This window comes from Chiloscyllium plagiosum, chromosome 28 (assembly GCF_004010195.1).
Source record: "Chiloscyllium plagiosum isolate BGI_BamShark_2017 chromosome 28, ASM401019v2, whole genome shotgun sequence".
Lineage (NCBI taxonomy): Eukaryota > Metazoa > Chordata > Chondrichthyes > Orectolobiformes > Hemiscylliidae > Chiloscyllium > Chiloscyllium plagiosum.
Window position 1 is genome coordinate 24,402,480 of NC_057737.1, and position 24,702 is coordinate 24,427,181.

Consider the following 24,702-nt stretch of genomic DNA (forward strand, 5'->3'; position numbering starts at 1 on the left):
TATAGAAGAGGGTCATTCTTAGTATGGCAGGGACTCTGTGCAACAATGCACTCATCACCCTCTTCAGGCAATGAATCCTGTGTTTTAAGGAGCACCTAACATCCTTGCTTTACCTGTAGCTACATAGTTCACATAGCACATGATGCAAAACCCTCTTCTGCACATGGTCACATATTACTTCACTTCTTTCAGTCTGCTCACTTCAAGCTCCTTAACTGCCTTTCTGTTTATTTAGTTCTTACTTTGCGAGGAAAGTTGTTTCACCTGCTAAAAAGCTGTCAACCGAGGAGGCTTCTGTAACTTTGAACTATCGTCCCGTTGACAATAAGGCCACATATTACCATATACCATGGAAGATGCTGAGGTCTGCAGTACCTTGTTGGCATTGGGTTACTTGTTAAGCACCTGCCTTAACATCCTTGCATCACTGTAAAGTTTCACAGTCAAAATATTTACTTCCCCAACATGATTTCTTAATCTGAAGGTGCTGATGCCTTTTACCTTACCTTGCTGAAGATTGAATACATTCACAGCCTGAGAAGACAAAGATAATGGCAAAGAGGATAAAGAGGACTAGCTATTCATGATTTGGAGCTGCAAGATTCTGTCATCTCTCAAAGAGAGCATGACAAGCCTCTGAGTGCCATGTCAGTGGAACGTAGAACACAAAATCAGACTGATTAGGATCTGCATCATCTGGTAATGCAGCCATGCTACATGCTGGAAGAAGTACCCAATAATATTAACATTCTTGTTTCTGAGGATTGTAACCTCGTTCAGGAAGAGGGTAGGTGTGGTTTTCCAAAGATCTACTGATGTGCTCAGTTTGAGACAGTCAGAAGTATGTGCACAGATGCAGATACAGAATCTAGCAATTTTTTAATGAAAAATTATGCCAGAGAGATATGGCTATATTTCCTTAATGCAGGCTCCTTAATGACAAGAATGTTTAAATTCCAGTTGTTAATCCAGACAGCTACAGAAAACAAAAGTAATTTTCCTCAGATGCACAAATGAATTAAATCCATGAAATCTGCACCCACATCACATCGGACCAATAGTTAAACACATATAAATAGTGGGGATGTTTAGGGGAGCATTGTTTGAAACACCTCCAGGATTGAGAGGAATCTCTAGGCCAGAAATTTAAATGTGTTCGCTGAAGAGTTGTCAATGACATTTGAACAGCACTGAAGCACTGCAAACAAAAAGAAAATTCATCCTTGATTTTTAATTTTGATGTGTATTTCTTCATTCACAGGACGTTGGTGAGCATCGATTGCCCTTGAGAAGGTGGTGTTAATCCATCTTCTTGAACTGCTGAAGTCCCTGTGGTTTAGGTACTTGGCACACAGTGGTACTTGGCAAGTCATTCCATGGTTTTGATTCAGTAACAATGAAGGACTGATGATATAGATCCGAGTCGGAATAATGACTTAGAGGTGAACCTATAGTGGTATTCCTGTGAATCTGCTGACCTTGTTCTTCAAGGTGGTGGAGGATAGAAGTTTATAAGATGTTTTCGAAGAACCTCACTAAGTTGTTGAATGCATTTTTTACATGGTACAGTCTGGTGGTGGAGTGAATATTTAAGTTGGTGGCTATGCCAATTAAATAGGCTATTTGGCTCCAGATTATGGGCTGGACTATTCTTAGAGCTGCACAAATCCAGCACATCATAATCTTGACTTGTATCTTGTAGCTGGCAGAAAGGTTTTGGAACTTAGGAGATGAATCACTCACAAGCAGAACACTCACCTCTTGTAAGCATAGTATTTTTTTTGGTTGGGCCAATTAAGTTTTTGGTCAATGGTGATTTCTAGGAAGTTGATGGTGCAAGATTCAATGATGATAATGTGTTTCACAATCAAAAGGAGGTAGTTTGAATTTCCTGTCAATTTTTTTAAAAGGTGAAGTTAACTAATATTAATTGTCACTTATCAGTCCAAGACTGAATGTTGTTCAGGCTTTGCTGCACATGGCATTGATATTTAAATAACTGAGAGGTTTCAATCAAACTTGACTCTGAGTAGCAAAGTGAATATCCACACTTCTGACCTTATGTTGGACGGAAAGTTATTGATGAAGCTGTTGAAGATATTCAGGTCGAGGACACTGTCTTGAAGAAGTAATGACAGTAATGTCTAGGAACTAAGATGTTTGACCTTCAACAAACACAGCGATTTTCTTTTTTGACTGGGTAAGACATCATTCATTGAAGAGTTTACCCTGAATCTCACTGACTTCAATATTATACTGACACATGGTTGAAAGTTGCCTTGATGTCAATCAGTCACTCACACCTTATCTCTGGTATTAAGTTGTTGTGTCCCTGTTTGAATCTAGGCTTTATGGAGAAAAGAGCTGATTGATTTTGGAGAACAGAGCAGACTATCAATGTGTAAGTGAATTTTGACAGCATCTTTGATGACACTTTCTACCATTTTTCTGATGACTGGGAGTTGAATTATGGGATAGTAATTAACTGGATTGGATTTGTCCTGCTTGTTGTGGAGAGGAGGACATTCCTATCAGATTGATACCAGTTTTGTAGCTGTAATGGAAATGCTTGGCTCTGCATTAAAGTTAAATGCTACATTTGCATTTCAATTTATACTCAAATTTAAAATAATCTTTGTGTCTCTGCTCATTCTTTTTCCCAAAAAGGCAGATTTGTTAATTTCTTATAACTTAACACTCTATGTTTCTTTCTCATGACATACTCCACAATGCATATTTTGAACTTAATAGAGATGTGATAAACATGTATGCTTTATTTCAACTTCTCTCCCGTAGACATTCTTTATTGTATTTCTTTCTTTCTTGTGTGTACCCTACCGATGCAATCGGTCAATAAAGATTTGTATCAGAAAACATAATTTGTTATTTCCACAATGTTATATCGTAAATGTTATGTTTATTGGTAATGGAATATTGTGTCAACAGGACATGAAAAGCACAATTAAACATAAGAACAAAAAGTGCTTGAAAAACTTAGGAATCTGGCAGCATCTATGGAGACAGAAACATTGTTAATATTTTGAGATCAATGACTTCTTCAGAACTGAAAGGGGTTGGAAAAATAGTACTTTTATGCTGTTCTCAAAGTGGGAGGATTGAGAGGAACAAATAGCAAAGTAAGTGCTAATGGTGATTAAAAAAAAGCTATCTAGATGCAAAATATGTCTTAATAATAGATGTAAGAGATCAAAAATAGGTTGGCTTTGTTTAGAGTACATGTATCCAAAACAACATATTGAAGTCAGGGAGTGTAATCAAAATGGAGGACTGTGTTGATGCTCTGAAATTGTTGACTTTAATATAGACCCCTGAAACATTGTAAAATGCCTGAGCACAAAAATGAGTTTCTGTTCCTCCAGCTTGAGTTGGGCTTCACTGGAAATAAGAGATTGACTGTTAATCAAATGCAGGCAGCTTGGAGGTTGGGGGTCATTCTTACACAGAGACCGGAGTGTTCCACAAAGCAGTCACCCAGTCTGCATCTAGTCTTGCCAATGTAGAGGAGATGGCATTGCGAGCAATGAATACAATAGACTAGATTGAAAGAATTGCAAATAAATTGTCTCCTCACCTGGAAGGTGTGTTTAAGGCCTTGGACTGTGGGGTGTGTGGTTGTCTTAGAAGTAATAGAGGGGTGGACAAGAGTGTCATGGTGAAAACAGTTGTTTAGAATGCTGGTGGGCTTGTAATATCTGTCTGGTGGTGGCATCCTAATGGAGCTGGCAGAAGTGACAGAGGATGATCTTTTAAGTGAGGAAACTGATGATGTGGTAAGAGAGGATGAGGGAAACCATTTTATTGTTCTGGATGGAAGGGATTGGGGGTAAAGGAAGAAGAGCTTAAAATGGGTCAGACATGGCTGCAGGTATGGTCAACAATGGGTGGATGGAATGTCCTCAGTTCAGGGCAATTATAGGACAATTTGACAGAGGCACACTATAGAGGGTGGCATTGACAATGGAATACTATTTTGCTTCTAATTAGTTTACTATAACTTGCATGTGGTCTTCTTCTTCCTTTGTCAATAGTGTAATAACTGTCATTTTCCAGCCCTGCTCAGGAGAATCATTGGACTCAAAATGTCAACACTGTTTTTCTCATCATAAGGCCTTGCTAAAACTATTGAGTTTCGGCAGAACTTTCTTCTTATTTCAGCATATGATTATTTTGCTTTTATTACAATTAAAAATAATCTTTTTATGTTCCAGTGGGTAGAAGGTTCATTACTCTGCTTACTTTTAAGGCGTATCAGGTTTGTAAACATTTGCTGATAATGACTCATAGTTTGACGTGTCTCAGTCCAATTTTGAAGCCTGCCAATATCACCCCATTAGACTATAATGTACAGTCCAGATTACACATTTATATTTTCTATTATGTATTAAAAATGCACCTGTTTGCACTTTTAATTGTATAACACTTCTTACAATGTCATTGTTTCCCTATATATTTTCATTATCATTCCTTTGCCATCATTCTGCATTTATGGGGTCAATGTAAAATAGCAGAAAATCAAACTGAGGATACATTATGTAAAGTGAAAAATGTGACTAGAATAGTTTAAATGAAAAAAGACTAAAGACAAATGAAATCAACCAATCCTGAATGACCAGTCAGGAAGACTGAATAAAAATAAATATAAATAAACTAGTTAAATCCTCAAAACAATTATCTGCAATACTTCATTTCTCAATAATTTAAATTAACATTGGTCAAGATAATGTTTGTAATATTAATAAAGGAAATAAATAAATACTTCAACTTAGATAGGACAGTGAACAAGGCATTTGGTATGATTTCTTTTATTGGTCAGAGTATTGAGTATAGAGGTTGGGAGGTCATGTTGTGGCTGTACAGGAAATTGGCTAGGCCACTTTTGGAATATTGTGTGCAGTTCTGGTCTCCCTCCTATCGGAAGGATACTGTAAAACTTGAAAGGGTTCAGAAAAAAATCTACAAGGATGTTGCTAGGGTTGGAGGGTTTGAGCTACAGGGAGAGGCTGAATAGGATGGGACTGTTTTCTCTGGAGCGTTGGAGGCTGAGGGGTGACCTTATAGAGGTTAATAAAATCATGAGGGGCATGGATAGGGTAAATAGACAAGGTATTTTCCCTAAGGTGGTCGAGTCCAGAATTAGAAGGCATAGGTTTAGGGTGAGAGAAGCAAGATTTAAAAGGGACCTAAGGGGCAGTTTTTTTATGCAGAGGGTAGTGCATGTATGGAATGAACTGCCAGAGGAAGTGGTGGAGGCTGAAGGACATAGGGCATAGGTTTAAGGTGAGAGGGGAAAGACATAAACAGGACCTCTGAGGCAACGTTTTCATGCAAAGGATGGAAGTGAGCTGCTATAGGAAGTGGTGGAGGCTGGTACAATTACAACATTTAAAAGGGATCTGGATGGGTATATGAATAGGAAGGATTTAGAGGAATATGGACCAAGTGCTGGCAAATGGAACATTTAGGATATCTGGTCGTCATGGACAAGTTGGATCAACTGTTCTGTTTCCAGGCTGTACATCTCTATGACTCTTTGACTATGACCACAAGTTGGAGTATGGAATTGATTTTTGTGTTATTTCCTGGCTTCAGCCTTTGTTTTAACCTGTTATGTAGATCTGATATTTTGTCCAGGAGTTTTAGATCAATTGACTGAAATAACTTATGTTGACTGATCGAACACACCTTTACTGATATGCATCCAAAGGATTTAATTTGTAATATTTGATTGGCTGTTTTTCAAAGCAATTTGAAGTAAGACAAGAAGACAGCTGCCCCTAGCTTTATTCAGGTAATGCTTACGATGGCTGATTTTTAAAGGAAAGCACCATAAAGATAATTTTAACTGTCCATAGTTGTGCAAAATGGACAATATCAAATAGGTCTCTCATTATTGTCAAATTATTCAAAGAAAGTCTGGAGAAGTGATTTTAATTTTAATGCTATAGACAATGACAAACAAACTCAGGAGGATTTGAATCAGGAATTGTGGGAAAGCAGTTGGATGATCATGATGTATTCAATGATTTTAGGGAAGAAAGGGATGCCAAAGAAAGGTAAGCAAATAGAATCAAAATAGGAAAGGTATGTTGAAATGAAGCATTTCTATTAAATAAGCTGACTCTTTGATTTAGTTAATTTAACTGATCAATCTAACAATTCAGAAAATTGCATTGCAGCCACCATGTGGACTTACCTTCCACATACTAAATTTATAATACATTTAATAAAAGGTGTATACTATATTTCATTATTATTGGGATTTGGAGTTTTAAATAGAACATATGAATGTTGGTCAGATCTGTGAGGGACTGTTTTCAAAATGTGAGAAAATTATTTGGAACAGTGACCTGAATACATTGTTTCCAAGACGGTATGTAACTTAAGTGCCTGACCAGATAATGGGTGAAATGTTTATACTGCTGGGCCTATGACAGGCAGAGAAAACAGACTAGAGGTACTCGTTTATTTTTGACTTTAGAGCAGAGGTTTCAAGATTTCTGTTCAGGGGGATCAGTCACACTGTTAGAAGTGTCTTATTCCATAAAACATCCAGGTTGTGCCTCAGCTGTCCAAACTGAAGAGATTTAGTCAATCAATATTGAGAAAGATTCCTGCCAACGGACATGGAAAAACGTCATAAACCTTTCTCAGCATTCCACGGAGGAGGTCTGAAAAGATTGTTAAGTAAGATTTTAAATTATTGTAGCTGTGATATTTCATTGAGATTAGATATCTTAAAAAGATAATTTTGGGAAGGAGTTTATGTTAAGAGATTTCTAAACTTTTACATATTTTTGGACTTTTTTTCTTCTTTGTGTAATAAACTCATGTTCTGTTTTCAAAGGGCATCTATGGTCTCATGTGAATATGTTTCAGTGACTAATCACTATAGTAACCACCTGGAAAAAAATTAAATATAAGATCTGTTGAGCCAGGTTTTATTTTAAGATCTATCAGCTGGGATCATACCAGATCAAAATAAATGTCACAATAGCATTGTTATTATACAGCTGAATGATACAGCTGAAATTAACCTCCTGTTAAATTATTAAATATCAAAACTTATAAATTCTTACTTTTGCTGTGCTGAAATATTGTCCAGAGACTGTGGGCTTTGGCAACTTTTATGGTGCTCAAGCTGGTTTAACAGATTGGAGCAATGAAACGAGGTCTTGCCAAAGGAACATTGAGACTAGAAATGTCGGATTAAAAACAAAATCAGAAAGGTTAGCTTTTTCTTTGATCAGTATATACAGTTATATATATATCTACATAACTGTAACATATAGATGGATGCAAGGAGATAGTGAAATTGCCTTCAATAATTTTAATGCCCAAAAGGACTGTTGTGGGAGGGACTCAGGTATTTTTAATCTTCACCACTTAGCTAATGACACTGGCAAAATGAATTGGCCACCTCTTGTATAAACCAATAGGTGAAAAATTGAGTGAATTCTATGATGAGGAGGAACCTACACCAACAAATTAGCACTCAGGTAATGATGAGAAAGGTGACCACCACCCCTCCGTCCACTCCAAACCACACTCCAGCTGGGACAGCAGACGATTCTTTGAGCTTTAGCAGCTCCAATGCTGGATTTCCAGACATTACAGTTTGTAATAAAAGTGACTGGCAAGGTCTTGTTTGTACATGAGGTGGGGAAATGGAGTGCATCCTGCTGTAATTGTAAATAGGATATGAATGAAAAAGCTTAAAGTGTACAACAAGACATATTCTCTGGTAAAACTCACAATTCAAATGGTTTTGTGTTGAAAAAGTTTTATTAAAAGAAACTTTATTTACAGGAAACATTTGCCTCTTAATGAATGGTGATTCCAGTATCTGCAGTGTTTTTGTCTTTATCAAGTCAATAGTGATCTTTAGCTTGGGTTCATAAAGTATTCATAGGTTGTATTATTTCTTTGGGTTTATTTCATTTGGTTTTCAAGGTTTTCAAGTTGCAGTATTTCTTTCGAACCTGAAACCAAGAAACCCTCTTGTAAATGAGCTCTATCTCTCCAATGAACTAACATGCCAATTTATACGCCCAATATCTGGGAAAGTAAAGCTGACAGAACACACTTGCTATTATATCTTACTCCCTGGCAATGATCTAGGGTATTGGTAGATTAAGCATTCCATTAGGCCATGTAACTTAGATGATAGTTTACAAATTAGATTTATTGAATGGTGAAACTTAAATGGAAGAAAGAAGTTGTAACAGGTGTGATTAATTTACACTATTAAAAGAAAACCTCAGTTCTTGGTTGTATACCAAAAAAGACTCATCTCTAACTCCCCTAGAATAAATTGCAGTAACACCTGTAATACAACATAGCTACATGATGTTGAAATCCTCAAAGAGCTTTCATGTATCACATCTTCAGTCAGTCGAACTGAGAAGACAATCTCCTTCCAATTAGGAATTGGAATTTTTCTTGCCTAATGAAACAGTGTTGAAGCTGGAATGGGTCTTTGACTTGCCTATTTGACACCACCAGACAGCAATGTTTTTTTTTCCAGGCAATATCCTTCACTTGATATACAAGTGAGTTTTTCAATGATGCTCCATCATTTAGGGAGGAAGGCTGATGTAGTTTCAGGAAGGCATTCATAATATTTCCAGGTCTATATGCATTTTGAATCAAAGAAGGTGCACGAAGCAACAACAACATCTACAGCTTGACACAAGATATCCCATACTCAACCTGTCAGATGTTTTTACACAGTAGTGGAGCAGGGGGGACTATTCAGAGATGTTATTACACATCTCTGGAACAAATGGGACATGACCCCAGGCCTTCTGGCACAGAGGTAGGGCACTGTCATTGTAACACAAGATCCCCTCAGCAACATTGAGAGAATGAATTGATACACAGCCCGCACCTGAACACATTATTAGTATGGAATGGTAAATACCTGGGTGAAATTATGTTGTGCCACTTGGATGCTTTGCTCAATTTTTATATTTATCACAGAGTAAAATATTGCTTATGATCAGCAGTGAAACAGTTCCATAAGGCAAGGAAAACCTACCATTTGACCAATCAATCTGCAATGAGATAGATCTCATTAAACTCATCAGAAGGCATGAGATGGAGAAAAAATGAGGCATATTTACATTAAAATGCGCTGTTACAGTCTTCAAATATCCCATTTAATTGGAAGACCTTCTGCTAAAGTTACATGTGATAATCTACACTTTCAACTATCCCATCTGGATGTTCAGCCTGAAGCTTAACCATGAGATGCCTGGCACATTCAGTTAGACTACTTCTACACAATCTAGATTAGAGTGGTGCTGGAAAAGCACAGCAGGTCAGGTAGCATCCAAGGAGCAGGAAAATCGACATTTCAGGCAAAAGCCCTCCATCAGGATGAAGGGTTTTCCTGATGAAGGACTTTTGCCCGAAATGTCGATTTTCCTGCTCCTCGGATACTGTCTGACCTGCTGTGCTTTTCCAGCACCACTCTAATCTAGACTCTGATCTCCAGCATATGCAGTCCTCACTTTCGCCTACTTTTACACAATCTTTATTGAAACACATTTCCTCACGTTTGCCAGAACTCAAAGCCAGAAAACAGTGGCTGCTCATTGAGATCTCCATGGTCTCTCCTCAAAGTGTGTGAAGGTTTCAGATTATACATTAGTTTGTCATTTTGTGCACATTGTGTGCCAAGTTGTGTGACATGGGAAACAGATATGGTGGCATCACCCTGCTAATGAGAAGAAGATTGTTTTAGGGCTGTGCTTAAATGTAATTGCTGAAAATGAGGTGGATACTCATACTGTAGCATCCCAAATTCATGCCCACCTTCAACAAAGCACTTGTGATGAGGAAATTACCTCTACTTTTAGTGTGAGGGATTTTCTGACACGAAGGATGAAACAGAATTGTAGCTGGTGTATTATTTTGCCTCCCTTGTTGAAGTCATTAAACTTTTTGACATGGTGCTAACATGATTTTCTTTTAATTTGCCAGGCAAGTCAGTTTACTGAACAAATATACAAGTCTCTATATCAAAATAAATATGTTTCATTTAAGACTTAGACACATACTTGAGGATTCGAAAAGTGTGGTGTTGGAAAAGTACAGCCAGTCATACAGCATCTGAGGATTCTTACCTGTAGCACTATATCTAAAATGCAGCTGTGAATCTGGTCAAGTGCTGTCAGTCTGGAGCTGCCCTGAACAGTTCCTTCATCTGAAGAATTGCCCCAGAGATGATGGATAAGTTGTCAGCCCGAAATGCCTACATGGACTTTGAGGTGCCAGTGGAAGGAGTAGTGCAGAGGAAGCCTATCCTCTTCCTTTTGGAGGGGCAAAGGAGATTATGCCACCAGACCCTACCAGCTTGGTCTGAAGTTGCCAACAGTATTACTGTTGTGTATGTGGAGTAGAGGGACACTTTTCAATAGCCAAGTAGGTCAATGACAATCTGTGCTGCATGAGAATAAGTGCCACACCCTTCTCTCAGCTACTTCATAAATACTCTGCCTCTTCGACTGCACTTACCTCCCACTGAGTGCTGGGGACTGGGCACCTCCTCAGCACAGGCAGGAGAAGACCCATGATACTGGGAATTAACTTCAAATAAAAGGAGAAAGTGAGGGCTGCAGATGCTGGAGATCAGATTCCTGATGAAGAGATTATGCTTGAAATGTTGACTCTCCTGTAACTCAGATGCTGCCTGACCAGCTGTACATTTCCAGCACCACACGTCTTGACAACTTTAAACAAAAGCACTTGCAGACACAGGAGTAACATGGAAGCTTTGCACAGAGGCACTGGGCAAACTGACTCAGAGGGTGTTTGGACTGTGCTGTCTCTAACATGTGGCCATCTGGCTGCCTCCATGGACAGGATGTAAAGCCAAATCCAGCACACATCGTGTCTACTGGATAAATGCTCAGACATACATTCCATTGATTTAAGCCATTGCGGGTCAGCACCAAAGATAGGGAGAACGAGGAACCTTAATCTTCCTGCAGGTGCCCCTTCCTTACAAGAAGATAGGACAGTCCCAGTAGGCCCCAATCTAGAGGAGGCATCATATACATGTGCCCCAGAAGTCTCATCTCAGGATGCTGAGGTGGTTGAGCCTTCCAGCTTCACTCTTTCTACCATCCTCAGGCAAATTGAAGCTGAGGAGGATGCACCTACCAGTCTCACCTCACCAAAGCCCTCAAGGCTAACAGTCTCCTTTGTAGGCATGGGGATCTCGAGGGATAATCGTGGTCTAATTTCCAGACTGTTTGGATATGGAACCCCTGACCTTGACCAAACCAGTAGTCAACTGACCATGTCTATGCCCCTGGAGTGGCAGTGAATGCTGCTCTCGACTTACTGTGCTGAGACTCCCTTGACTGAGGACTGCTGACAACCATGACAAGCTGCCTGGCTTTTTGTCTACACTAAATGCAAGGCAAGATAGTAGGACTGTGAGCCTTTAAGCTTTGGCTGAAGGGGCAAGGCAGATATACCATGAGCATTGAAGTTGGGGCAAACTGGTAAGAGAACTAGCAAGGAATCCTGACATGCAGCATGAGTTGAGTGCTCATCCTTATGTGCAAAGCATTATAATGAAAGATGCTGGTGTGCTCTAAAATTAGCATTGAAGCACAGAACCATTGTATAAGTAGATCAGAGGTGGTCCCTAAGGGTGCAGTAAGGCTGGCATGTGTCTGATGCCAATGTCTGTGGATGGTGGGCATGGGCATTCGCTGCCCATGAGATGTGCCCTGGGATGTTGGTGACTGCTATCTAAAATGGAGGCCCAGGGGATCAACTGGCGAGCTGTAGTCGACAGGTGCCTCCTTGTCTTTAATGTCAGGAATTGTTGCCATCTAGTTTCTAATGAGTGGATGGCAGAACAGAAAATTACATATCAACAAGGTGACATTTCGAATAGTGATAAACCAATACATACAAACAGACGTAAATAGGCCTCTCGTAGCTCACTAGCATCATTACCATCTCACCTTTCAAAACTTAATTGGAAAATTGGGCTTTTTGCTCATAATAGCGAGCATCTCATTTTTGCTGATCCCACACTAATTTCTCAACTGACTCGTCAATGCCCATGCATTCAGGGGATGGGAAGGTTCTGCTAATATTTTCTCTTCAAGCTCAAAACTGAGAAAATAAAAATAGATCCTTTGCAATGTTATGAATATAAATTATAGGAAGGGAAGAGAGAAAGATGTGTTTGTCATTTACATAAATTATTTGGATGAGACTATAAAAGGCATGTTAGTAAGTTTGTGGACGACATCAAATTTGGTGGCATAGTGGACAGTGAAGAAGGTTTTCTAAGATTACAAAGGGATCTTGATCAAATGGGTTAATGGGCTGAAAAATGGCAGATGGAGTTCAATCTGGATAAATGTAAGGTATTGCATTTGAATACAACAAACAAGGTTAAGACTTATACAATTAATGGTATGGCCTTGGGTAGTGTTATGGAACAGAGGGACATAGGATTCAGGTATATAGTTCTTTGAAGTTTGCCTCACATAAAGATAGGGTGGTTAAAAAGTTGTTTAGCACACTTGCCTTCTCTGCTGACTCCTTTGCATATAGGAGTTGGAAAGTCATGTTGAGGTTGTACAGGACATTGGTGGGGCCTCTTCTGGAATACTGTGTCCAGTTCTAGTGGCCAGTTGTAGAAAGGATATTATCAAGCTGGAGAGGGTTCAGGAGAGATTTACCAGGATGTTGCCGGGTATGGAAGGTTGGATTGGCTGGGATTTTTTTCACTGGAGAATAGGAGGTGGAGAGATGACCTTACAGAAGTTTATAAAATCATGAGGGATATAGATAAGGTTAATGGTAGGTGTCTTTTCCCTAGGATGGGGGCAATAGGAGAGAAATTTTAAAAAGATGCGAGGGACAATTTTTTTTACATAGGGAATAGTTTGCATGTAGAATGAACTTCCTGAAGAAGTGGTGGGTGTGGGCGCAATTACAACGTTTAAGGGACATTTGGAGAAGGGCATGATTAGGAAAGCTTTGGAGGGATATGGGCACGGAGCAGGCAGGTAAGGGACTAGCTTAGTTTGGGATTACATTCAGCATGGACTGGTTGGACCGAAAGGTCAGTTTCCATGCTGTACGACTCTATGACTCGATGTTTCCATTAATGAATTAAATTAATGGAATTAATTAAAGATTATACAATCCTCAACATTTTTACTTGATTATACTGGGTATAAAAGGGCACCTAACTGAGGCAATTAAAAGATATCAGAAAAATAAAGGATTATGAGTCACTTTACTCCCTTCTGAACTCAACTTTGACTTTAACAATTTCAGACCATGACCATTGCTCTGATTTGTTCAGGCTGCAGATGCTGGTACCAGTTCTATTGTTGCCAATTATAGCTGCTTAATCTATCTTTTGTTTCCTTAGTTATTCCATTATCACTCACTTTGACCTTACACCATTATCTCTTTTCTTGTTTAGTCACTTCCCCTACCCATTCACAGAGCTCCCCTTTTATTTTTTCCTCTCCTTAATACCCTGTCTCTCTATCTCTCTCCCCATCGAGATTCATTTTATAACCAGCCACACCTCCAATTTTGTCAGCATGAAAAAAAAAGGCCATCCACCTGAAACATAACTGTGTTTCTCTTTTCACAGTTGCTGCCTGACCTTATTCATTTTGAGAAGCTGAGTGTGTCCAGCATTTTCTCTATTTGTTGGTAGGATATATTGCCTTCATCCCCTTGTGATTTTGTTTATATTAGGAAACCTTTTCCTCTTTCTGATTCACCAGCTGTGCAGCATTTGCAGCATTCATATTTTTGCTTTATGTCTAGAATGCTGATAGCTGTCCCTGCACATTAATTAGCATTTTAACCTACGCATCTAACATCTCCACAAGCATTACTGGCTTAATAAAAAAAAATCTAGCAATGTAAATGTGGCTACATTTGACACATTACTACAAATCTAAACAGGATTTAGAATTGTAGGATTTTGCAGCATAGAAGGAAACCATTTGGCCAATTGCACCTGTGTGAGATAGCATCACAGAGATGGTCAGCATGGAAACAGACCCTTCAGTCCAACTTGTCCATGCTGACACGTGTATTCTAAATTAATCTATTCACATTTGGCCCATATCCCTCTAAACCCTTCTCATTCATATACCCATCCAGATGCCTTTTAATTGTTGTAATTGTCTCAGTCTCCACCATTTACCTTTCCAATGTAGAACAATATTGCAGCTTTTCCTTCATGACTCTGCAAATTGTTTTTCCTCAAGTATATATCCAGTTGTCTTTAAAAGATCCCACAGAATCTGATTTCACCATCTGTTCAGGTATTGCCTACCAGATCTTAACAATAATTTGTGTAAAGAATGTTTCCATATTTCCCTGCAGGTTTTTTCCTGTAACCTCCTGTCAGTGATTCCACTTGCAAGGAGAAATTATTTCTCCCTACTTTTGGAATCAAAATCCTGAATGCAACTATTAGAACAATCTCTGTATATGACTGAATGCCTCCTCATCAGAGTTGTGCTCATTCAATCACTCATCAGAATTGAGGGTCTTGACTTTTTTGTATGTAAACTTTGTATTTGAGCCAATAAAAATAGAGATTCCTGTCACAATAGAAGAATGAAAGGTGAGCTTCTATGGGTTACTAGGAAGAGTGTCCATTACTACACAATCTTCAACATTTAATAGAAATAAACTGGTGCAGGATGAATTTCTCAAGAAATGTGTGTGTATATTCAGTCACTAAAAGATCAGTAGCACATTAAAAGCTGACAAAATGAAACTGCGGTATTGTTAGATCTCCATGTACACTTGATCTAAATGCACCTTGTGAGACGGATATATGAGCTTATCATAAATCTAACCATGCTTTCTTAATTTTTGGTGTTGACAGTGTTCCAAAAAATATTGGATCCTAGTGGAGTACATCAGTCATTATGATCTCAAACCAGTTCATTGAATCTGAATTAAATCTTTCCATGTAATCAGGATATAATTATCTTCAAGACTGGAACATTTGTCATGCTGTATAGCAACTCACTGAACAGTAAAAACCCTGGTTTCTGAAGACAGAATAAATACTTCCTGAAAATAAATGGATTTAAACCAAATTATAAGACATTCCTTAACACAAAATATAGGTAAGATGTGTACAGGTATCATAAAATGTACTTTAATAGTCAAACAGGAAATCATGTCATGCAGACACAATGGTTTTATTTCCTTCTTCAAGCTTTCATTTTTTATTTATTCTCCCAGATTGTGTATTACAATCCCTGGGTATCTGAACCCTGATCATGTAAAAACATTTGCATAACTGCAATGTCAATTCAATTTCCCATAAATGTTGCATTAAGATACAACCACATCTAGGCCTCTCTGAACGTAGATACTGAGAAGGTTAAAGAATGTATTTACTTTGGCTATTATTAGTGAACTGGTATCCTGTTTACATTTGTAATCATTTGTCAATACTGTCAAATTTACATTACTATAATTGTTATTATGCCAGTAATTTTAGATGAGTGGGTTAAAGATGCTAATGAAGGTGCAGGACAGTGCTAGCAACACCAAAGGCCGTTAAGCAAAAATGAGAATGCTGCAAATGCACAGGTGTTGAATCAGAAAGGGATAAAAACATTTTATCTTATAAATAAAATTATGAGTGGGTGAAGGGACATGTTCCATTTATGCTGGAAACACTCAGCATATTTCAGTTGTAACCCTTTGTCAAAATATCCCAGTATTATCTGTTTATAATCCAGATTTTCAGTGTCTACACTTATTTTATTATTTTGCTAATGCTGAACCAACCTTTGATCTGTGTAAGTTTGTTGCTCCTGCTCTGATTCTGAAACATGTTTCCTGCTATCTTCACCCTGGTCATGGCTCCTAAAGGTAAGGTTTCAGATCGTGAGGGAATTTTTCATCACAACTTCACAGCAATCTTTATCTGTTTATTTGATTTGCTTCTGTTTTGGTTACAAATATAGAGTATAGCAAAGCATTTTCGTGTTGATTCAGATTGAAATGCTTGAATAGTGTTACAGCAATTTTAATTTGTGGACCAGAAATATTGCTGCAGAAATAATGGGATCTGAAACCACAACCAGATCAGCCATGATCTTGAATGATTAAGCTGCCTGTAAGGGTCAGAAGGGCTTTTGCCCGAAACGTCGATTTCGCTGCTCTTTGGATGCTGCCTGAACTGCTGTGCTCTTCCAGCAACACTAATCCAGAATGTAAGGGTCAGTGGCCTACTCTTGCTCCTAAATCCTATGTTAATTCTCAAGGCATAATAAGTTCCAAATTTAATTACAATAACTGGTTCCAGCACCAAAAGAAAATTGGGATGGGGAGAATAAGACCTGCCACAAACTTGGTAACATTTTAAAAATTGCAAAGGTTTGTAAACTGGCATCAAAGAATCATAGAGTTTCACGGAGCTGAATGTACATAAAGTGAAACATATGGGGGAACCTGCTATCCCTCTGATATAATAGAACGAGAACACGAAGAGTAACTGGCAACGTTACCTCTGCTTTCTCTCCAAAGATGCTGCCAGACCTACTGCGTTTTCCCAACAATTTCTGTTTTTGTTTCTGACTTCCAACATCTGCAGTTCTTTGATTTTTTTTTGTAAAGTGTTCAACGCACTGTTACTGGCAGGTTTCTCCGATTTTGTGGTCAACTGAAAAGGAGTTACCAAGTCCCTCATTTGTGTACCGCGGTCTGTGCAGCGACTGCTCGTGACATCACGAGGGCGTGGTGGTTCCTAGGAGACCAGAATGTTACATAGTCCCCGATTATTTACTTCAGGCTCAGTCGCGGCGCTGGCCTTGGCTCCACTAAGCCATAGGCTCGCGAAGAGCTGCTGACCCAGCTGTAAACTGTTCGCTTGCAACGCTGTCCGCCTCCCGCCTCTGCCAATCTCGGTCGCTGGCTACAGCTCCCTGCACGGAGTGGAAGGAGATGGCTCAACATCGTAACTGAGCTCATGGCCCTTTTTTGCCTTTCTAAGAAGCCAGTTCATTCTACACAATGGGAGCATCCAGATCCAAATCAGGTACCGACATTAACGAGAAAGGCAATTCCTGTTTTAATTCACAAAGCAGCTTCCACATTGGGACCCAAAGTCATGGTTTAAAGGATACAACAAAATTTACATAATGCTAAATCTTCTGATGCAATTTCATTCAGATTTCAGTATTGTGCCCTGTTTCGAGATGAGCTGGGCTGTTATCATAAACACACAGGAAAGTAACCGAATATATTTCAATTTTCTAATAAAAATGTGGTTTCTAATATATTTTAAATGTGAATTATTTGTTATTTCATTTTACTCCGCTCCATTAGACAATTGAAGTGTGCCGTATGCGCAACTTGACTGATGAATTGTACTGTATCGTAATAGTCTGGGAATAACATTCATGCGATTAACATTTTTAGTATTTTATTACGTGTATTAACTTCACATTAAATCAGGCGTGTTTTTAGAATGAAAACTGCTTCAACAGAATTTCCTAGCAAACGTAGGATTTACACCACTAGTCGCCAGTCGATTATTTAATCCACGAATTGTGAGTGGGTTTACGGTTTACAAATGTGTTATGTCAGTTGGTACAAATCGGACGTGTATTCGGTTCATTATAAATTATTTCTCAGATGCTGCGTAGGCAATTTTAAAGTTCGATATTAACGTCTTCATGAATATATGAAATGTTATATTGTATTTTTCTTCTCTCTTACTAATGGACCTCCACTTATATCGCGCTTGGGCAGTCGAGAATTAGGGTCACGCAGGTGAGAAAGCTATGGGGTAGAGTGGGGTGTGGGAGAAAGAAGAGGGGAGGTGAAGGCTCGGTAGGATCAGTGCATTGGGAAAAGAAAAGGCTTGCAGTGCTAGAGAAAGAAGTGGAGGAAGAGGAGCAACAGAATTTAATGGAAGTTTCATGACATTTCTTCAGAGGTTTGGGGGGAATGGGAGGGGAATGTCATGGGAGTTGCTCCACTTCTGCTCCTCGTTAAGCTCGGGAGAAAGAGGATTGAAAGCTTGTATAACATAGAATTCTCGTGCATTCTTTGCTGATCGCTAATGGGTATGTACATAATATAGGCTTTAACTCGTTCAATTATACCTTTTTTATATAGCTTACACACGTGTGTTTTAAGAAAAAATCCTATCATTTGACAGTTCGTCCCCACTTGATTTTAAAGTCAAGGTGAGATTTAAAATTAATAGTTGTGACATCCAAACCCTAAGGTTGGTGGACAGCAAAATTGTGTGAGAAATTACTAGTATTGCAATATTAGTCTTTCAAGGGAACCACTTATATCAAACAAAACATTTCCTTTATTTGATTAATTTTATTATACAAAACTGTAAGTAAGCAATAATTAAGGCAGATAGTATATAACCACTTGTATATTTGTATTTGGCCAGAAGACATAGTGCTAAAGTTCTACAAGTTTTACAATATCTAGTTTATAACAGTAACTTGTGGCTAGATACAAAACTCAAATACTTCCTGGATTGTATTTCCTTTTGGAGTTAGTCATTTTCAGAATGAGTAATACACAGGTTAGATTCTCGTTTGTCATTTTCCATTAGCGAGCAAATTTTAATAATGGCTATGTTCCATAAGTTTTGCTTCCTTACAAAGCTTATTAGTATTGATTTGTGAACAGAAATTGCATTTGAGAAATAACTTGGAAATCATTCCCTCCCTGTTGACTATATTAAATTCTATTCAACCATATAACATCCACAAGAACAGCGAAAGTTGAGAATATGTAGTTAGAAAACTATTTTGATACTTACTTGGTATTTGATAAGGTTTAATCTACCAGGAAATTTCTAGTATGGGTGAGATTGACATTTATTGGAAATCCCACTGGGAGTGGGGGAACATAAGAAATAGAAGGAGAAATGGGCTTTTTGGCTCTTTGAGTATGTTCTGCCATTCAATAAGATCATGGCTGACTTTCTGCTTCAACACCATTTCCTGCACTATTCAGTATCGCTTAAAGTTTTTAACATTTAGAAATCAATTAATCTCAATCTTGAACATATTGAATGTTCAAGATTCACAGCCCCTTGGGTCAGCGAATTCCAAAGATTCGCTAGCCTTTGAGTGAAGAAATGCCTTCTCATCTCATGCCTAAGTAGCCTGCCCTTTGTTCTGACACTGTGCCCCTGTTTCTCCAACCCCATCCCCAGTACAAAGAAATGGGTTTCCTGTTTCTACATTGTCAAATCCTGCAGGAATTTTGTGGATTTGAATGAGATAATGTCTCATTCCGGTAAAATCCAGAGTGTAAAGGCTCGCATCATGTAATCTTTCCTCAGAGGACGATCCTTTCAATTAGTTTGATGAATCTTGTATTTATTTTATGGCAAGAATTTTTCCATCGGCAAGAAGATCAAAACTATACACAATACTCCAAGTGTGGTCCAACCAAGACTTTGTATAACTGCAGTAAGACATTTTTACTCAATAAGGGTCAACTGGCAATATGTGGAGCATATCCACTGAGCTGCTTTTGTTGCTTTATGGAAATTTGGATTTTGAAGTTTGCTATTTCACCATAACCTTCCAATTCATCTCTACTCTTCCTTGGTCTGCAGAATCTGAGTTGCATTTCTTTTGGATGTTAACTGTGCTCTGCTTCCCATGCTGCTTAACAATAACCTGACCAGCAGTGTTTATAAAGGGAAAGCCTTATAATTGATAATGTAAACATAATTGCTGAGATAGTCATCACAGTTGGAGATGACATATCTGTAATTCTTATGATCCTACAGAAGTGGTGGGGGAGGGGGGGGAATCTCAAATAATTTTTGTCCATCTTTTTTCCTATGCAGTTGACCTTCCTACATTTCATGGATCTGAAAGCCAGGAAAATGAATTATCTGAGGGCAAACAAAGGCGCAAGCATAGTTTGAAAGAGAAGCCTGAGCCTTTATTTGAAAAAGAAGTTTGTTTGGCTTCTGAGATGCAAGATAATGAGTAAGTACTTGCATTTTATAACCACAGTCTTCAAAATATTAGTACTTTTCTATTTAAGGACTTATCGTTTACAGACTGATTTACTGTATTTGATTAGGCAATTGAAAGCTTTTTACCAAAGTACTTTCTTTGACTCCTGCACTGCCTTAAGGAAAATGTATTGATTGTTGAAGGTACAATTGAAATTGAAAATGTATCCATAGCATGTGCACCAATTTATATTTATCCCAATATAATAAATGTTTGCACCAGACCTTATCTTAACACATATTGAACAGATAAATCTTAGTTTCAAATACTTTCAAAATAAAGACACAATAAACCAGGATGCTGCCTGTCATTGCTTGCTTGCTTGCTTACACCAGACTGATAATAAAATGTATTAATTGTTTATTTTTTACTTTATATTGTCTTTACCCATTTGTTGTTGAAAGTCATTTTATCCATATTTCTGAGATTTGAGTGGTATTTGTGATTGAACTTCTTATGCTACGTTATAAGACCATAAGACCATAAGACATAGGAGTGGAAGTAAGGTCATTTGGCCCATCGAGTCCACTCCGCCATTCAATCATGGCTGATGGGCATTTCAGCTCCACTTACCCGCACTCTCCCTGTATCCTTTAATTCCTTGCGAGATTAAGAATGTATCAACCTCTGCCTTGAAGACTTTTAACATTCTGGCCTTCACTGCACTCCATGGTAGTGAATTCCACAGGCCCACCACTCTCTGGCTGAAGAAATGTCTCCTCATTTCCATTCTGTTTCTGTTTCAAATCTATTAGTGTAGCGTCCACCTAAGCCAAAGTTTGTAATGTCCAAACTATTGGCGTGTGGTGTAACCCATTTTTAATAATGTTTGGATGTCTCTTTGAATAACTTGTGTGCTGTTATGAATTGGGAACATCCCTCTCTATCCATGAGTGACTTAGGTTTAACTCTGGCATGTTGCTTCAAATTTTCTTTATTTCCACTACTATATATTTCACATTTTTAGTAAGTACATCTCTCCCTTGTACAGACTATTTACTTTTCTCTTCATAGATTCTTGCATAATGATTCATGATGTTACTGTTATATCCTGATATGTGTCATTATCTCATTAGCATAACCATTAAACCATGACACTCTACATGCTTCAGTTCAGATCATAGTTCGCTCTTAGTTCACCAACTCTTATTTAGGGAGGATGGCCAGAGAAAACTAATGGATAGAAATGGCTAGCTTAGCCTGCTCATCAACATGATGGCTAGATGATTGTGGCTAAGATTCCAACTTAGAACATAGCATATTACAGCGCAGTACAGGCCTTTTGGCCCTTGACGTTGCGCCGAACTGTGAAACCAACCTGAAGCCCATCTAACCTACACTATTCCATTATCATCCAAATGATTACCCAATGACTATTTAAATGTCCTTAAAGTGGGTGAATCTACGACTGTTGATTCCACACCCTTACTATTCTCTAAGTAAAGAACCTACCTCTGACATCTGTCCTATATCTATCACTCCTCAATTTAAAGCTATGTCCCCGCTTTATGCTAGCCATCACCATCCAAGGAAAAGGACTCTCACTGTCCACTTTATCTAATCCTCTGATCATCTTGTACGTCTGTATTAAGTCACCTTTTAGCCTTCTTCTCTCCAACGAAAACAGCCTCAAGTCCCTCAGCCTTTCCTCATAAGACCTTCCCTCCATACCAGGCAACATTCTAGTAAATCTCCTCTGCACCCTTTCCAATGCTTCCGCATTGTTCCTATAATGCGGTGACCAGAACTGTATGCAATACTCCAAGTGTGGCTACACCAGCGTTTTGTGCAACTGCAACATAACTTTATGGTTCCAAAACTCAATACCTCTACCATAAAAGCTAACACACCATACACTTTCTTAACAACCCTATCAACCTGGATGACAACTTTCAGGAATCTATGCACATAGACATCGAGATCTCTCTGTTCATCGACGCTACCGAGCCCAGTACTCTGTATTACTGTTACTCCTTCCAAAGTGGATCACCTCACACTTTTCCACATTAAAGTCCACTTGCCACCTCTCAGCCCAGCTCTGCAGCTTATCTATGTCCCTCTGTAATCTGCAACATGCTTCAGCACTGTGTACAACTCTACTGACCTTAATGTCATTTGCAAATTTACTAACACATCCTTCAACACCCTCATCGAGGTCATTTATAAAAATGACAAACCGCAGTGGCCCCAAAATAGATCCTTGCTGTACGCCACTAGTAACTGAACTCCAGGATGAACATTTCCCATCAACCATCACTCTCTGTCTTCTTACAACTTGCCAATTTCTGATCCATACTGCTAATCAGCCTCAATCCCATGCCTCCGCATTTTCTGCAATAGCCTACTGTGGGGAACCTCACCAAACGCTTTACTGAAATCCATATACACCACATCAAACACTTTACTACATAGGCACCAACAACATAGGTGGGAAAAGGGATGGGGATGCAAGGCAGAAATTCAAGGACCTAGGGTGGAAGCTTAGAGCTAGAACAAACAGAGTTGTTATCTCTAGTTTGTTACCTGTGCCACGTGCTAGCAAGGTGAGGATTAGGGAGAGAGGGCAGTTGAACACATGGCTGCAGGGATGATGCCAGAGAGAGGGATTCAGATACCTGGATAATTCAATCTGGGGTAGGTGGGACCTCTACAAAGAGGATGGTCTTCATCTGAACCAGAGGGGTACCAATATCCTGGCAGGGGCAGGGTGGAGGGGCCTATGTGGACCATGACTTGGGGCTTCTCCCCCTCCCCCTTAAGGGGAGACATCACGCATACTGTCACCTGGGAGGCAATACACCAACTGTGAGTTTTTCTAGTTCCCACAGAATCTCCTCTCTGTTTCCCCCTCACTATGGAATCCCCAGTAACTAATGTTCTACTTCTCTCCCTGCTTCTCTTGTAAGCAAAAGAGATCTACTTTATGCCAGAGACCTGTGCCCCATTGCATAGCCCCCCCCAACAGTATCCAAAACAGTGTACTAGTTACTGAGGGAAACTTCCATAGGGGATCCTTGCATTGTCAGCCTTTCCCTTTCCATCCCTTGACTGTAACCCATCTACCTTTTTCCTGTATCTGAGGTATGACTACTCCCTGTCACTCCTCTCAATTACTGCCTCCACCTCCCGAATGGTCTGAAGTTCATCCAGCTCCAGCTCCAGTTCCCTAACGTGGTTTCTGAGGAGATGGAGTTGGGTGCACTTCCCGCAGATGAAGTCAGCAGGGACATTAGTGGTGATCACTACCTCCCACATTCTACAGGAGGGACATTTAACTGCCCTAACATCCATATCCACTGTTCTGAATTCCCAAAGAGACTATTGGAAAAAAAAACTAGTAACCCTACCAAATCGGTGCACTGAACCTTTTGTTTTTGGTTAGAGGAGGAGAATGGGTGAGAGACACAAACTAAATGGTGTTTCAGGTAAAACAATCACCCAAAATATATTACCTCACTTACTCAGCCATTCCGTGTCTGCTCCTGCTCAGCGTGCGCTCCACTTATTCATGAGGTAAGGTTTTATAGAATGAATTTACCTTCCCGGCAGCCCCCTGGACCTCGCTGTCACCGCTTCTGCTGCAAAAATACAAAAAACTTACTTCCTGTTATCATGACTTTGGATATGCATTTAATTTAAAGTTTAATTTTGACCATATAAATTCTTATAATTTAAATCCTTAATGTAAAGTGTTGACCATAATAAGGCAGTCACAACCCATGGCGTTTGGATGGTGTAATGAAACAAATCTCTGAAATTTGTCTCCCAATTCCACCATCATATTTGGTGCCGTGTGAGCAATAGAATATTTGTCAGCTGACAGTGTGAAATGCTGCAGCTTATTAGAAATACAAATAATCATTGCGTGCACTGGTGATGTACGGACATTGGACAATGAGAAATCTATCCTTTAATCTCTGAGAAATCAGACCATAGCTAGTCTTGTACTATGTACAATAACACATCTCTAGAGTGAGAGATGTGCTTTAATTCTCAGAGTGAGTTATTCATGATGCTTTTTTTAAAAAACTGTTTGATTAAGAGTGATCTATAGTTGTTAATTTTTGCATTGTTTAATTTATGTTAACTGCTTAACAACCTGGTAAAATTGTAGAACGCTGTGCAATTGTCTGACATTCTTCTTTTATGCATTGAAAAGTTTAGATAATTGCACATGATCATTTAGTTTCCCTTCAACACCTAACTTGTAATCGGAAATATGAACTTGAAAACCTACCATTTAAGTTTTCTGTGAAAAGTAAAAGTGTGCATTATATTTGAAATTGATTCTTCCAGTCAATTAATTTAAATCCTAATTTCTTAATATGCAAGGATATATAATGTTGAACTGGTTTTACCATTGCTTAAAAATCTCTTCCAGTGATATTTAATATTATTTCCTGTGTTTAAATTAGTTTTAACTTTTTCTGTTCCACACAGGATGCGTGAGATTGAAATCAACAACCACAAGCTACTTCTTATCAAAGCTAATGGAGAATTTAGTACCATAGGGCATTTGTGCACTCATTATGGAAGTCAGCTGGTCAATGGTAAAAATATTGTATTCCATGCATATTGTTTGTAATGCTACAAATAATTTGTTTGTTAATGAACAATTTGAGGCCAATAATTT

At 38.7% G+C, this 24,702-nt stretch overlaps 1 protein-coding gene and 1 long non-coding RNA gene across 5 annotated transcripts in view; one reads left to right on the top strand and one right to left on the bottom strand.

Moving 5' to 3' along the window:
• Positions 1 to 7,851: 7,851 nt before the first annotated feature.
• LOC122563827 lies at positions 7,852 to 16,600 on the bottom strand. The gene is made up of 3 exons (XR_006315748.1): positions 16,566 to 16,600; positions 15,844 to 15,921; positions 7,852 to 8,000 (listed from the first exon to the last, which is right to left on the bottom strand). It is a non-coding gene; the product is annotated as an uncharacterized LOC122563827 (long non-coding RNA).
• Positions 16,601 to 16,681: 81 nt separating this feature from the next.
• Positions 16,682 to 24,702, top strand: part of aifm4 (apoptosis inducing factor mitochondria associated 4) — a 93,117-nt gene continuing 85,096 nt past the window's right edge. For 2 of the 4 annotated variants that reach the window (XM_043718518.1, XM_043718516.1), the window contains exons 1-3: positions 16,684 to 17,095; positions 19,895 to 20,039; positions 24,510 to 24,619. In XM_043718518.1, the coding sequence (XP_043574453.1) occupies positions 17,071 to 17,095; positions 19,895 to 20,039; positions 24,510 to 24,619 (280 nt within the window). In that variant the 5' untranslated portion in view covers positions 16,684 to 17,070. Of the gene's footprint in view, positions 17,096 to 18,180; positions 18,252 to 19,894; positions 20,040 to 24,509; positions 24,620 to 24,702 lie in introns of all 4 variants that reach the window. The other 2 variants (XM_043718520.1, XM_043718519.1) reach the window with 2 other exon arrangements.